Source organism: Loxodonta africana, chromosome 23 (assembly GCF_030014295.1).
Source record: "Loxodonta africana isolate mLoxAfr1 chromosome 23, mLoxAfr1.hap2, whole genome shotgun sequence".
NCBI classification, from domain to species: Eukaryota; Metazoa; Chordata; class Mammalia; order Proboscidea; family Elephantidae; genus Loxodonta; species Loxodonta africana.
Window position 1 is genome coordinate 72,936,857 of NC_087364.1, and position 15,436 is coordinate 72,952,292.

Below are 15,436 nucleotides of genomic sequence, written 5' to 3' on the forward strand. Positions count from 1 at the left end.
AAGCATTAATTAGAGGCAATATTTGGTTAAAGTTAGGACTTTTAGTCCTAACTTTAAACAACAAAAACCATATTTTTGTTGGGCAAACCTTATACTTCAATTTTTAGCTCTCTGTAATAGTAATTAGGTGATGAGTTGAGAGAATGGATAATTAAATTAGAAAACAAGTAATAGCTAACATCTTGAATGCTTGCTACGTGCTAGATATATTGCCAAACACTTTACATATTTTGTCTTATTTTATCCTCATAGCGAACACAGCCATTATCCTGCTTTTTCAGATGAGGAAACATAGGCTCTGAGGCAAAAATTTGCCAGAAGCTATGTAGCTTAGAAGGTGTGGAGCCAGGATTCAGACCCCAGTAATCTCACCCCAGGGCATGTTCTCTTCACCACCATAACTGCCCCTATAAACTATTATCAGTGTGCAACCCGTGTGGTGATTGGCACTTGTCTATATCAATAAACTTCAAATCTAGTAATTTCAGATCAATCCCTAGCCTGGGTGTTAGGAGAGGGATGGTCTACAGATGTAATGGTGGGGGGGAGTGGTTCTAGGTCCTTGATCCCGATTTTATTCTTTGTCGGGTTTTTTATCATGTAAGATTTCACTGTCAAAAAGGGCTTTGCTGCTTTAAAAATAATTTAGGCAAACTATCTTAAATAAGTTAATTATTCTAAAGATGCAGAATAAGACAGGAATTAATGGACATGGCTGTGATTTTATCTCTAATCCAGGCATCTAAAGTGGTATTTTTATTGCAGTGGTAAATATGTCTTCCCTCTTCTTCTAGTAAAACAGCAGAACCCAGTTTTTCTTGGATGCATGCATACTTCGTGTTTTTATCCTTTTAATTATTTGGTAAAGTAGAAATACCAGTTCATATTTGTTGAAATTAAAACACTCTTATATTATTCTTTGATTTCTTTCTCTCTCTCTCTTTTTTTTTTTTAAAAGAGCATTCTACTTTTCCTAAAATCAGATAGGTAGTTCAAGCTGGGTGAGGGATAAAAGGTGGTTAGTTATACCATCCTCTTTACCTTTGTGTATGTCAGAGAATTCCTTAATAAAAACTTTAACATACTGTGAATTACAGATAGTGATTGGAGAATCTGTGACAGGACATGCACTGTCAAAAGCAGGAGATAGAAATCACTGATCCTGATAGAATTGAAGCATTCTAAAAAAAAATGGTGCATCGGATGGGAAACTAATTGCTATGTTCAAAATTAAACACTTTAAGAAACTTTCAACTATGTTGGCAGATTGATTTTAATTTTTGGAAGGATTTTATATTTTGGAAATACCAGCATTTTTATATTTAAGTTTTGTATCAAATATAACATTTATATTAAATACCACTATACCACTGTTTTTCTTATCTTTAGGTCCTGGCCTGGCAATCAGAGTAATATGTGCTGAAGAACCTTATATTTGTAAGGACTTTCCTGAAACCAACAATATTTTGAAAATTGTAGCTGATTTTTCTGCAAGTGTTAAAAAGGTTATAATTTGCATTGAACTTATAATTATACATTATAGGAGCTTTAAGAAGACATGGCTAGTCAGTTCAAAATATTGACTGGATTCTTGTTTCACTCTAGTATTTACAGTTAATTTATTAGGGTTTCATTATTTCAAAACTCTGAATAATTTAGCTTTTGAAATGATTATCACGAAAGTAGTCAACAGACTTTAAAACACAGGTGTCTATTTCCAGCCACATAACAGACTGGATATCCCGAATTCCCTCAAAAAATTCGGTAAAGCATTTTAAAACACTTCCTTATGTATTACGGGAAAGTAAGGGAAGTCTTTTAAGGCAGAAATGAACTGGAAGCTGAAGCTGTCTGCTGTTCTGAGGGCAGGAGCCAATCATATAGCCTAGAGCTTTGGTTTTACCCGTTCCGTTCATAACACAGGTGTCTAGACAGGAGACCTCAGGTCCAAGAAAGGCTGGGAATTGGGTCAGACAGCTTCACACTCAGCAACACTGTGGCTCCAAACTGAGACTGTGTGGAAGAGTCTCCCAGCCCTTCTGTGATTTGCGGCCTAAATTCATAATGTGCATGATCTGAATAAACTGTAAGCTAAGAGTTTTAACGTGAAGGACCTGGGTTGAAAGTGCTTCTCCATGAGCCAGGATAGAAGCAATGTAAATTTTCTCTGGGGTGCCTGCATCTGGCCACAAAGAATTTTCATAACAGAGTTCTAATAAATGTGAACTTAACAAGAAAAAATTACAAAACAGGTGTAGAACTAGTGTACCACAAATGAGAGTTAGTGGAAACACCAGCAGAACCAGACCCTCAGAGACTTCAGATACCAGAACTAGCAGATAGAGAACATGAAGTGAATAGAAATAAAAAGCTGTTGATAATAAGAATAAAGTGTGAGAGACTAAAAGCCCAGGCAGATTTGAAAAAGAAAACAACTGAGTCCTAGAGATAAAAACAGCTAAAGAGAGAATTAGTGAATTTGAGGACTGATGTAAAGCAATTATCTAGAAGTTGAAACAAAGCAGCAAAGAAAATATGGATAGAAGAGGCTAAGAGACATGGAGGTGGAGAAGAGAGTGAGGAAGTCAACTCCAGCGTATGTCCAGAAGGAGATAATAGGCAAAATATTTGAGTTTCTTCAAACTGGTGGAAGACATGATGCCACAGATTCAGGAAACATAACACATCCCAAGCAGGATAAAGGAAGAGCATTGGAGGCCCAGTAGGCGTACCTTAGTGAAACCACAGACCGCCAAGGACAGAGCAGCCCCAGAAAAAAGATGGATCACCTGAAAGGACGGTCTGTTACTCTGAAAGCAACAGGAAACACCGGAAGACTTTCCAGTGCCAAGAGGAAATAATGGTCGATGGCTATTAGATTTCTGACTAAACTTCCTTTTTGAGAACCAGGGCAAAATAAAGACACTTTCAGATAAACAGAACTTACTACTAACAACTCCTTACATAAGAAACTAAAAGCAGCGGTTCTCAGCCTGGCACATAAGCCAGAGTGGGGCACGTAAACCAGAATGGAACACATAAGCCAGAATGGAGGTTGATTGGAGTTAAAATACTCAAAGATGCTTTTGCTGTTTGCAGGGGGGACAGAGATTGACTCTCTCCCGTTAACACTTAAGGGGAACTACTAAAAGAATAGAAATAAATGGTTTCACTTCAGACTTGGTAAAGGAGAAAGAAGTGAGCTGAGGGAAATCACCAGTTGAGTATACAGCAAGAAATAAGCCATAAAAAGTGAGGCAAATAGAAGTATAGAGTAAGATAGGAGAATGAGATCCAGCCATATCATTAACCCAAAATAAGACATAGATTGTCAAACTAAGTTAAAAAATGAGAAAGCCTGTTTACAAGAGATTTCTAATACCTAGGGACAGAACTAAATTAAAAGAATTATAAAACATACTAGGCAAATGACAAACCAAAAAGGGGAGCTGGTGGAGCTGTATTTGTTTCGGCCAGAATTGACTCTGTGACCAAAAGTAGTATTAGAGATAGGGAGAAGGTGTGATCCAGCTGAGGCATCCTGTTGCTAGTGAGAGAGGGTGAAAGCCCTGATGTGCGTAGATCTGGTCTGTGGCTCTCATCCTGGGATTTTCTAACCTCGTCACAGCCCTAGCCCTCATGAATGAATTTCTGGTATACTGCATAGCACGTATAGGTCACGTAAATGTGAAATATGATCTACTGCTGTAAACCAGTAAGTGTAGACACACAGAGTGCGTAATTGATAGATGCTGAAAGAGTGAATACCTTGTTTCTTGACACCTGAAGGAATGTCTCTTTGGTTTTCTCAGCCACATACCCTGTTACAAAGAGTCAAAGCCTGTACAACGGAAGAGGACCAGGAGAAGCTGATGCAAATTACCAGCCTGCATTCACTGAACGCCTTCTTGCTGCCGATTAAAACTGTGGGCGTGCAGGTGAGCTGTGTGAATGTGCTGACCTGGGACGTGACAGTTTGCACTTGGCGCGTTCCACCAATCATGCAATAGGAATGATGGGTATGCAGGTGGCTGATGCAGGAAAGTGAAATACAGAAGCGTAGACGTCAGGTCGAGAAAAGTAAAAGGCAGTATTTTCTAGAATGTTTAAGGAGCAAGTAAGGTTATAGGAACTAAATATCCAGGCTGAGATCTTCTAGTTTGGGAACGTACGTCAACTCTAACCAAAAGTAAAAAGGAAAAGAAGCATTTGCTGTGGCGTTGGCCTGTTTGCATCTGCCGGGAGGAGCAGGTACCAAGAAAGCACGTCTTTAATTATCTTCCGGTCTGTGAAACATACGGTGGCTTTAGAAGTCTTTAACTGCAGTAAAGCCCCCCAAATGAATACCTTACACCATGTAGGTTTTGTTCTCAGCTTGTGTGTTCCCTGTATCAGTGTTCTCTGCGTCTTCAATATGTTCTTTCTCTTCACTGTGATGATGTATAACCAACATTCTTGTATTTATAGCTGTTTTTCCAATTGTAAAAGCATGTGGGAGTGATGTACTTCTCGCTTTTAAAATGCTGCTTATAAAATGATTGCATTAAGTTTTCTTGTGTTTATATCATCCTCAAGTGACTTTCTGGGAAAAAGCTTGGGTGGATAGAGAAGACTAAGGTTTCTTTTCTGTTATTTAGAGCTTATAGTTAAATGGAAATTAGGAAAGGTATAATTCAACTCAGTGGTATGATGTGTCTCTAATGGCCTCTTAAAAGTGGAATCACGTATGCAAAGTTACGCTTTACTTTTTTAAAAGCTTAAAACTTAGTAAGTATATTTTTTTCCTAAATATATGGATTGGAGTTGTACAGTTTAAGTTCCTGTTTCCTGAATGCATGTAGATCTGTCCTTAAATAAAACAAGAGAATAATTCATTGTTACTTTTAAATTAAACTGAAACATCTTAGTTCATGAAAACGATAAAGCCAGGTATTTTGGCTACAGAACTCATCCTCCCATTCTTTTAAAGGCTGCGTACAGTCTTACATGCAAGGCTGCTTTAAAACCACTATTGAAATAACTCTTCTTAGAATCGTAGAAATGTTTTCTTTCCTCGGTGGTTTTGAGTAATCTCATTTATCATATATATACATTCATTTTTATATTTGCTGCGATATTTACAGGTAGATATTACCCTGTTGCTGTTTGCTGTCAGGTCACCTATGCTCACAGTGACCATGTAGGACCGAGTAGAACCTGCCCCATAGGGTCTCCTAGGCTGTAATCCTCACAGGAGCAGACTGCCACGCCTTTCTCCCAAAGAGCTGGTGGGTTCGAGCTGTCGGCCTTTCAGTTCGCAGCTGAGAGCTGACCAGCAGGCTCCTTAGATACTACCCTACTGTATAAAAATAGAGACACAGACAGGTTACTTTACTTTTAAAAGTTTTCTTAATTGTAAGTGGATCTATTATAGAGAATTTCCAACTGTGTATGGGAACTCCTAGGCACAGAATTGAATTAAACTAAGTGCCCCCCACCGCCGCTTTTAATGAAGTGTTATGCATAATGGGTCTGATAAATTTATGTTTCAGGTAATAAAATTTGTTGAGTATGTGGTTTCTTTTTAAAAAATGAAACATATTCAGACTCCACTACTCTTCCCACCAAAATAAAAGTTTCTTTTGTTCTGAGATACCTAACTTTAGTCTCTTTGGCCTTTGAAGCTGAGACCCTTCCAAGCCCAGACAAAAATCATAATTAGTATAGCAATGAAGTTTATTTTCTTAATACTGGAGTAAATTGCACTTGTTAAAAAAAAAGTCAAAATGTATTACATTTAAAAAGTAATTCCCCCTGTTCGTAGTCTCTAGTTAAGTTTCATGTGTGCACCTCCAGAAACACTTTAAAAAGAAACAAAAGGGGGTTGACTATAGATGCACATTACTGTTCCCCGTTCTTGTTTTCCCTGAAGATCATGCACATCTTACTTTCCCACACCACTGCGGTAGGCTGTTGTTTTTAACTGCACTTGGGGCTGTGCCGTCGTTGACTGAACGGTTCCAGGCTTTTCAGTATCACAGGCATTTCAGCAAGGAAGGTCCTCTCTGGTTGAGCAGTCACTCGTGTATTTCTGTAGGATGATTTCCTGAATTAAAGAGCATGCCCGTCTAAAATACTGGTGAACAAATACTGATAGACGCCCTTCAGTTAGTATTCAAATACTCTGAATTACCTTATTCTCAGTCCCTGACATTCTAGGTAATGAAATCTAATGACTGTTACTTTTTAAATTGCTTTTAAGTTTAGTTTGATTGACTTTAATAAGCAGATTTTGTTTCTTTTTAAAGTGTTTTTGGAGGAGCACACATAAAACTTAGAGACTAAGAACAGGAGTAATTACCTTTTAAATGTGGTGTGTTTTGAGTTTTTTTTTTTTTTTTTTTTTACAAGTACAATTACTTTATTAAGGAATAAACTTTATTGCTATACTAATTATGATTTTTATCTGGGCTTATTAAAGTGAATATATTGGATTAAAAAATACCACCAGTTTTATTAACTTAGTTTTAAATTTTTTTAGCTCATTTTTAAAGAAATTGATAAGTAAACCTTCATGGGATTGTTTTTCAGTCCCCCCCCTTAAGACTGCTTTTTCCACACAGTGAATACAGGCAGGTCTTGTCTGCCGAGTCACGCATGCTGCCTGTCTATAGTTGGGCAGGTATTAGGAAGGAAACTTCAGTGGGCTTCTGGCGTGTATTGAATACGTTCTTGAATTTACCATGACATTTTCTTTATGTCTGAACTGATCTGGTAGGATTTAATATGGCATTCATTTATATCATTGGGCAAGGACGACCCAGTGTGTATTTTTATTCAGACACTACGTTTCTATTCAAAAAGACAAAAAATTACTCTTAATGGCGTCACCGTGCACAAAATATTTTCCAGCCCATCTTACCTTCAGTAAAGGCCGTAAAAGCAACGGATGTACTTGTGTTTGTGTTGTATTTGTTGTATCTGTGTTTCAGGGCGACTGCCGCTCCTACAGCTACGTGTGTGGGATCTCCAGTAAAGATGAGATCGACTGGGAGTCTCTTCTCTTCCTGGCAAGGCTCATCCCTCGCATGTGCCACAACATCAACAGGTGTGTTCTTGCCACAGGGAGGAGGGGTGAGGTGTGCTGGAGACAGGTGTGTGGAAGCGTTCACTTGATGACTTCCAAGATGCAGCCATTAGGGCTTGCTCAAGTGAATGTAAGGTTCTCAGATACACAAAGAAAAAAAATAACCAAGTCAAGTCCATTCTGACTCACAGCAACCTGTAGGACAGAGTAGAACTGCCCCCACAGGGTTCCCAGGGGGCAGCTGGTGGACTCGAGCTGCTGACCTTTTGGTTAGCAGCTCAGCTCTTAACCAGTGCGCCGTCAGGGCTCCCCTAATACAGAAGCACCTTTAATACACTGAAAAGAGCAAACTGTTAGTGTCCTAAATAATGATACATTTGTAATTGTCTGTCTTGAATGGAGATAATGGTCTTGGTTAAAAACAGTGGTTCGTAATTCATCTTCTGAAGAATGCTAATAACCAAATAAATTTTATAGATTACACCAAAAATTTCCCTGATTTTGACTCCACTTTTACTATACCATGAGTGGTTTTCATTTCCTAACATTCTTACAGTTTCTTCTCTCTTTTTCTTTTGCCAGAGGGTACTCATCCAAGTATAAACTCGATCTCTCACATTTTATGTGCTAGTTTCTCTTCCTGTCTTGTGTTTGTTGAATTTTCTATGCTTACTAACCCCTTCCTTCTTCTCCCAAGAAGCGGAGTGGGGGGAAGAGAAGCCTTACGGCCAACAAATAAGAAACTAGATGTTTTAGTATGACCCTAGTAAGCCCTTAAAAGAGTCTTGGTTGTCTTCAGACATCTTAGTCAGAGTCCTTTTTGGGAAATAATGGAATTTAAAGATATTTTCCCATTTTTGCAGATTTTTTTTTTTTTTTAGTAGTTTACGTGATGGGATCTTTGCATGAGGAGGGACTGTTTCAGTTTTACTGTTCTGTATAGTGTGAAAGGTGGTTTGTCCCTGTACACTCTAGTGGTCACTCTTGTTTGTAAGAAATAATAAGGCAAAAAGAGCAGGTACGTGACATTCTCTTACCTAATTGCTTTCTCTTGTAAGGTTTGTTTGTGAGATCTAGAAAGTGAACTGTTCAAAAGTGTGACTTACTTTCTATGCATGGGATAAAAACCTTGCCCCTTCTGGGGTGCGTTTGGGGAGTAGGCAGTGAAGTAGGAGGTGGTGGCGGCAGTTTGGGTCTGATACTGTTTTCTTTCACACTAAGAAAAAAACATTGTTAAACTTCACCATTGATGTGTACTTGCATAGGTGTTTGTGTGCTTGCGTATCCTTTGTTTTATTTTGTTTTTAACTGAAGTGATAGTTACCAGGGGAGATTTATTTTCTTTACTAAAGACAGGGCTACCTGAACGGGACAGTTGCCTGCCAACTGGAGTTGGAAGGGAGAGAGTTAGGTGCCACTCATCTGTCTGCCTGGTGGCCTCCTGCTTTCTGGGTGAGGGTGGTGGAATAAAGTCCCCTCAAACCCGTGGCAAGATACGCCTTGAGTTAAATTTGTTGTAATCATCTGATCCTGATTTCCTCAGGTTAGGTTCCGAACCCGACTTTCTGTGAACACTTACCGTGTGTCCTCATGTCCTTCACTCGTCAGCTTATGTCGGTAGTCAGTCACGCCTTTTGAAAGGAGGTAGCAGGATTCCACGTCCTATTTAGTCAGGTGGAGATGAGACTCTTTCTTTGGGGGAAGTGTTTCCCAAAGTGAAAAATAGATTGAGTATTCAATTAAGTTTGGGAAATTCACTGCAGGCTCACCTTGGAGATTTCCAGTACATACTAACATGTCACAGTTTCTTAAGTCTTGTCATGAAGGAACCCATTTATTTGTTTAACTTAGTGTTTCCACAGACTTACATGAAAAGAGGTTGTGGTAACCACATATATTGCATATTCTGAGACACTGGTGTTCCAGAGGACAACCTTCGAGGAAACTTCACAGAACATAGACCTTCCTGTAGGTTGTATCCTGTCCTACCCACTTGCGGAGTTAAACTGGACTGAAGAGGAGCCTGAGAATAAACGGAAAGGATGTTGTTACTCTGCGTGCCCTGCTTCTCGTGCTAAAATGTACCTTCTTTATGGTTCTCATTGCCCCTTAGAGTTGTCTATATATTCGGCCCACCTGTGAAGGAGCCGCCCACAGATGTCACGCCTACGTTCTTGACAACAGGGGTGCTCAGCACCTTACGCCAAGCTGACTTTGAGGCCCATAACATTCTCAGGGAGTCGGGTGAGTTGCTCGTCTTGTTTATGCTGCCGCTTTGATGGGTCTGGAAGCGTGGCGTGTGACTCCTGGCAGAGGGCTGCGGCCTATGATTTTACATGCACATGCTTTTAGTATTTAATTCTATGAATGGTTCTGCAGTGCTGCCATCTAGATAAAATGTATCCCTTCCCTTTGAAGAACTCGATGCCCATTTCAACAATGTATGTTATATATGTGTTGAGTGCATTTTAGAAAGCATGGTGATGACTCTCCTGAAGATAGTGTACATACGTATACATGAACACTGTATTCAAGCATGTGTGGTGTCCTTGGTCTGCCTCCCTTCCCCTGCTGCACGCAGCTCCCCTCTCTCCCACCAGCCCTGTTAAAATGCCTTGCGCCAAAAACAAACATAAAACCTCCGTCGAGTTGACTCCAACTCATGGTGACCTCTTGGGGTTTCCAAGGCTGTAAATCTCTACGAAAGCTGACTGCCACATCTTTCTGTCACGGAGCCGCCAGTGGGTTTGAACTGCCAACCTTTTGGTTAGTAGACAAGCACCTTAAAATGCCTTGCAAGCTAAGTTATACCTTGAAAGGCCGTATGGAACATTACGGCTTTTGTCTTTTTTGTGTGTTTCTGGGTATGGAACTACCTTCAAGTACATAGCTTCAGGCTTTATTTTTGTGAGCTAGAGGCTTTTAATTTTAGTCCAATATGGAACATACTACTTTTTTTAACGACCAGCACAGTGCACCCTGGGTCTTATTGGAATCGTAGGGAAAGGTGAGACTCGAGAATATGATGCTTCAGGTTAGGAAAATTACCTTTTTTTTCCCCTTCCACTTGGGTCATCATGGTTGGGTCTTAGGCTGGTGACTTCTCTGTAACCTGGTGAATAGGAAAATTTTCGAAGGCACACTGATCTTTCTCACACTCTCAAAATGCCATCCTCATGAGGAGAAAGATGAGCTGCTTAGGCATTGCTTTCAAATGACCGAAGTGTGGAAGCAGAGCACCGTTGCACCTTCCCACCTTCCCAGAGCCTGTCTGCAGAGACCTAGAGAGGCCACTCTGCAGTCCTCACTGCTGGACCAATAAGCAACATCCTGATAAACGGAGAAAATATTGAAGTTGTCAAGGATTTCGTTTTACTTGGATCCACGATGTCGATGGAAGCAACAGTCAAGAAATCAAATGATGTACTGCGTTGAGCAAATCTGCTGCAAAAGACTCTTTAAAGTTTTGAAAAGGAAAGATGTCGCTTTGAGGACTCAGGTGCACCTGACCCAAGCCATGGTATCTTCAGTCACCTTGTATACATGTGAAAGCTGCACAATGAATAAGGAAGAACAAAGAAGAATTGATGCATTTGAATTATGGTGTTGGCGAAGAATACTGAATATATCAAGGATTGCCAGAAGAACAAACAAATATGTCTTGGAAGAAGTATAGCCAGAATGCTCCTTAGAAGCAAGGATGGTGAGACTTTGTTTCACATACTTCGGACATATTATCAGGAGGGGACCAGTCCTTGGAGAAGGACATCATGCTTGGTAAAGTAGAACCTTAGTGAAAAAGAGGAAGACCATCAATGAGATGGGATTGTCACAGTGGCTGCAACAATGGGCTGAAGCATAACAATGATTGTGAGGATGGTGTAGGACCAGGCGGTGTTATGTTCTGTTGTACACAGGGTCACTGTGAGTAGGAACTGACTCGACAACAACTAACAGCAACAACGTAAAACATAATCCTGTCTTTTTCTGTTTTCTTTGTTTTCCCCCTTCGTCTCTTACCTTCCAATCCCTACCCCACACAAATACAAACAAAACCTAGTTACCAAAAAGCCGCCTCGGCATGGATGGAAAATATTTTAATGAGCAGTCTACGTAATTGATGGCACTCCTTTACAGAGCCACACGGTGAAAGGCCTGACGCAGGCAGTAGAACTTGGCGGTGCGGTGTGCTCTTGTCTGCAGTGTGGCTTTAAGGGGAGATTCTGTCAGTACATCAGTCACGATTGTGGTTCTCTCTCTCAGTTTAATGGTTATTGAGATTTAGGGATCTAGAAGAGCCTGTTTTTAAAAAAAACATGGACGTAAAGCAATTAAACTTTTTTCCTTTAAAAATATTACAGTTTTTCCTTTGAATTATTTATCAAAAACTTTGAACAGAGTATTGTTGCTCCTTGAAGCCTAGTAAGGCGTAACTCCTATAACTTTAATGGTGCTTAAGTGGGCCCCTTCAGGCCTGTGGCTGAGCATTTGGTGGCCGAGGTGGCTTTGATTTATCTCACATCCCTGTAGCGTATCGCTGCAGATGTCTAATTCTGTCACTTGTATCTGTGATTGCGTCTGCGTACGGTGCCGTTGGAGTAGCTGGAATCTGTGCATGACAACAGTCCTAACTGTGGTGTGTGTGAAGCTTTAGATGCTGTCTGAGAGTTACGTTGAAGCTGGGTTAGACTGCTTTTCTGTGATTGGCTCTACATGCAGACTTCCTTTCTCTAGGGTATGCTGGGAAGATCAGCCAGATGCCAGTGATTCTGACACCGTTACATTTTGATCGGGACCCACTTCAGAAGCAGCCGTCGTGCCAGAGATCTGTGGTTATTCGAACCTTCATCACTAGTGATTTCATGACCGGTATACCTGCGACGCCTGGCAATGAGATCCCTGTGGAGGTAACTTGGCATTTCTTTCTGATGCACGCTTCTGTTACGTAGTACATTTTATGATATGGTCAGTGAAACAGACTGTGACAGTGTTGGTATTTCTGGTGCTCTGTTCGTGAGATGGGCTCTTATTTCCCGTTTAACACGCTGTAGCAGACAAAGCCTTGCATTGACTGTACTCCAAGTGTCTGCTTACTGTGTGGAGAGTAACCAGCTGTAATCTGTAATTTTATCTAATCCTGCCAATCTCTAATTTATAAATAATATATCCTGAGTGAAGAAGAAAACCCTAGAAGTGAAGAAGAGTTCATTAAAAATAGAGATGAGATTTGACGGCATTATGGCATTACTCACCCACGAGTAGCTGAACGCTCTGCCTAACGATTACGTTTTTGACCATGATCTCCCCTCTTTCTGCTCCCCCTCCACCCTCTACTGCACAAAAGGCACTTTTTACGTAATACCAAATAGAAATCAGAGCGAGGCTTTATTGGTTGGCCCACTGCTCCAGTTCTCTGGTGCAAGGCTCTGGTTATAGCTGGATTGGAGAACACTGCTTAGAGTCTGCCGTCCCTCAGGCTCAAACTTGCCACATCTCTGGCCAGCCAAGTGCCCGGCCTTCCTGCCTTCCTGTACACTTGACAGTGTTTAGTATGGCCTCAGAGTCGTATGTTGAAGCCACAGACAGTTTGAGAAGCATTGGCCTAAACACATAAAATCGCATGTTTGAATGCCACAGCCGTGTCAGGTTGCTATAACAGCTTCTAAGCGTCTTGCGCATTCTTTGTGTGTAACTTGTCGTGGGGTAGTAACAAACGCAGCTCACCGACAGGCGCCTGTTTGCAGACCACCTGTCGAGCAGTGCTGAGTTGAAGTCATTAATGTCTCTTATGTAGGCTCACGACATACGATTAATCAGAGACTGTCCCCCACACACAGAGGACAATAGTGGAACTACATCGCGTTTTAATTTTTATTGCAAACATGAGCCCTCTAGGACTGTTTGACGTGCAGTAGTTCTTGCTCTTCTACTCATGATCTTTGTTTTATAACAGGTGGTGCTAAAGATGGTCACTGAGATTAAGAAGATTCCTGGTATTTCTCGAGTTATGTATGATTTAACGTCAAAGCCCCCAGGAACTACTGAGTGGGAGTAATAAACTTGTTGTTCTTTAAAGTACTGTGTGCAGTTTAACTTGATGAGAAACCATTCCCAGTGTTGACATGTAGTACTGTCACTGCTACATCACATCTGAGCTCTCTGCGGGAAAAATCTACTGCTTAAGAGCTGAGTTGGGGATAACTGAAGGGAACTGAAGAGTGTGTATGGGTCAGTAGTCAAGGCACCATTGCCTACGCGCAGACAGACTGATCCTGCTCCTGCCTGTCCCTGCGTGTTCTTTATGTGTAGACTCGCTGTTGATGTCCCTGTTCTACAAAGCTGTGTGAAGGTGGGTGAGTTTGGACTAACAACGGGTGTCCGTCCCCTTGCCAGATCTAGAGCTGTTAGAGACACCCCTTACTCACCAGTGTGTACCTTTTGGAGAATCTGAGTTTCCTGTAAGTAACCTTATTCCTGCAAAGGGTGGGAGGGTGAGGATCAGATAAAGGTCTATGTGAGCTGTTCAGGCTGCTTTTGCAGGATGCTGGGGCTATGAAACAAGCCACCTTATGGTGGAAAAAACATCAGGAATTTCTTGAAGTATTTTAGAATTTTATGATATCACAGCCATCGGGGAAGAAACTTTGAGTGGTCTCAGTTTATCATATGCCACGTAGATGCCATGTTGTTCACCGTTAACTTATCCATTGAGGAGGCGCCCCAACAGCCTCACAGAGAAAGGTTCTGTTCTCTCCCTACATGTGAGGGACCGCCTCCATGGTGTCTCTAGTGGAGCACACATGAACTTCAGCCTCTGGTCTGGCTGGTCCGGGGAGCAGCTCTGAGATGGCAGAAGCCATCACGCGTGCCTGCAGCTTACAGTGGGCGTGGCCAAGTGCTTATCGAATCTAATAAAGAGTTCCAAAACGAACTACTAAATCCAATCCATAGACAGATACATCACTCACTGCTGCCAAGACTGCCACCGGTCTTGGGCCATGCAAGGTATTTGCCGTGCTTTGTAATCCTTCCTGCCAGCTGCGAGGGAAGACACAAGGACAGGTGCAGGACTCATTGCCGTTACCACAGTTTCTAACAGATCATTTCTAATATTCGTATGTTGTTGTTGGCTGCTGTCAAGTCGGTTCCAACTCATAGTGACGCTGTGTACAGCAGAACGAAACACTGCCCGGTCCTGCACCATCCTCTCAATCATTGCTGTGCTTGAGCCCATGATTGCAGCCACTGTGTCAGTCCATCTCTTTGAGGGTCTTCCTCTTTTTCGCTGACCCTATACCAAGCATGATGTCCTTCTCCAGGGACTGGTCCCTCCTGATAACATCCAAAGTATGAGAGATGAGGTTTTGCTTCTAAGGAACATTCTGGCTGTACTTCTTCCAAGACAGCTTTGTTCATTCTGGCAGTCTGTGGTATACTCAGTATTCTTCACCGACAGCATAATTCAGAGGCATCAGTTCTTCAGTCTTCCTTATTTGTTGTCCAGCATTTGCATGCATGTGAGGTGATTGAAAACATCATGGCTTGGATCAAGCACACCTTAGTCCTCAAAGTGACATCTTTGCTTTTTAACACTTTAAAGAGGTCTTTTGCAGCAGATTTGCCCAGTGCAATATGTCATTTGATTTTTTGACTGCTACTTCCATGGTTATTGATTGTGGATCCAAGTAAAATGAAATCCTTGGCAACTTCAGCATTTTCTCCGTTTATCATGATGTTGATGACTGGTCCAGTTGTGAGGATTTTTGTTTTTGATCTTCGTCGGTAAATGCTTTAAGTTCCCTTCGCGTTTAGCAACAAGGTTGTGTCATCTGCATATTATGGGTTGTTAACGAGTCTTCCTTCAATCCTGGTGTACTTTTCTTCTTCATATAGTCCAGTTTCTTGGATTATTTGCTCAGTATACAGATTTAATAAGTATGGTGAAAGGATACAACCCTGAAGCACACCTTTCCTGATTTTAAACCATGTCCTATCCCCTTGTCCTTTTTGAACAGTGATCTGTATACAGGTTCCTCATGAGCCCAATAAAGTGTTCTGGAATTCTCATTCTTTGCATTATCCATAAGTTGATATGATCCAGACAGTCGAATGCCTTTGCATAGTCACTAAAACACAGATAAACATCTCTCTGATATTCTTCGCTTTCAGCCAGGATCCATCTGACATAAGCAATGGTATTCCTCAGTCCACGTCCTCTTCTGAATCTGGCTTGAATTTCTCGAAGTTCCCTGTTGATGTTCTGCTGCAACAGCTTTTGAGTTAAGCAGAATCTTTCTTGCATGTGATATTAATGATGCTGGTTGGTAATTTCCACATTCTGTTTGATCACCTTTCTTTGGAATGGGCACA

General features: G+C 41.2%; 1 protein-coding gene across 2 annotated transcripts in view; it reads left to right on the forward strand.

The window, feature by feature from the left end:
- Positions 1-13,141, forward strand: part of GMPS (guanine monophosphate synthase) — a 68,604-nt gene extending 55,463 nt beyond the window's left edge. For both annotated transcript variants that reach the window (XM_010595935.3, XM_064275634.1), the window contains 6 exons: positions 1,390-1,505; positions 3,813-3,938; positions 6,972-7,087; positions 9,180-9,310; positions 11,801-11,973; positions 13,020-13,141. In XM_010595935.3, coding sequence (XP_010594237.1) covers positions 1,390-1,505; positions 3,813-3,938; positions 6,972-7,087; positions 9,180-9,310; positions 11,801-11,973; positions 13,020-13,121 — 764 coding nt within the window. In that variant the 3' untranslated portion in view covers positions 13,122-13,141. The remainder of the gene's footprint in view (positions 1-1,389; positions 1,506-3,812; positions 3,939-6,971; positions 7,088-9,179; positions 9,311-11,800; positions 11,974-13,019) is intronic.
- The last annotated feature ends 2,295 nt before the right edge of the window (positions 13,142-15,436 follow it).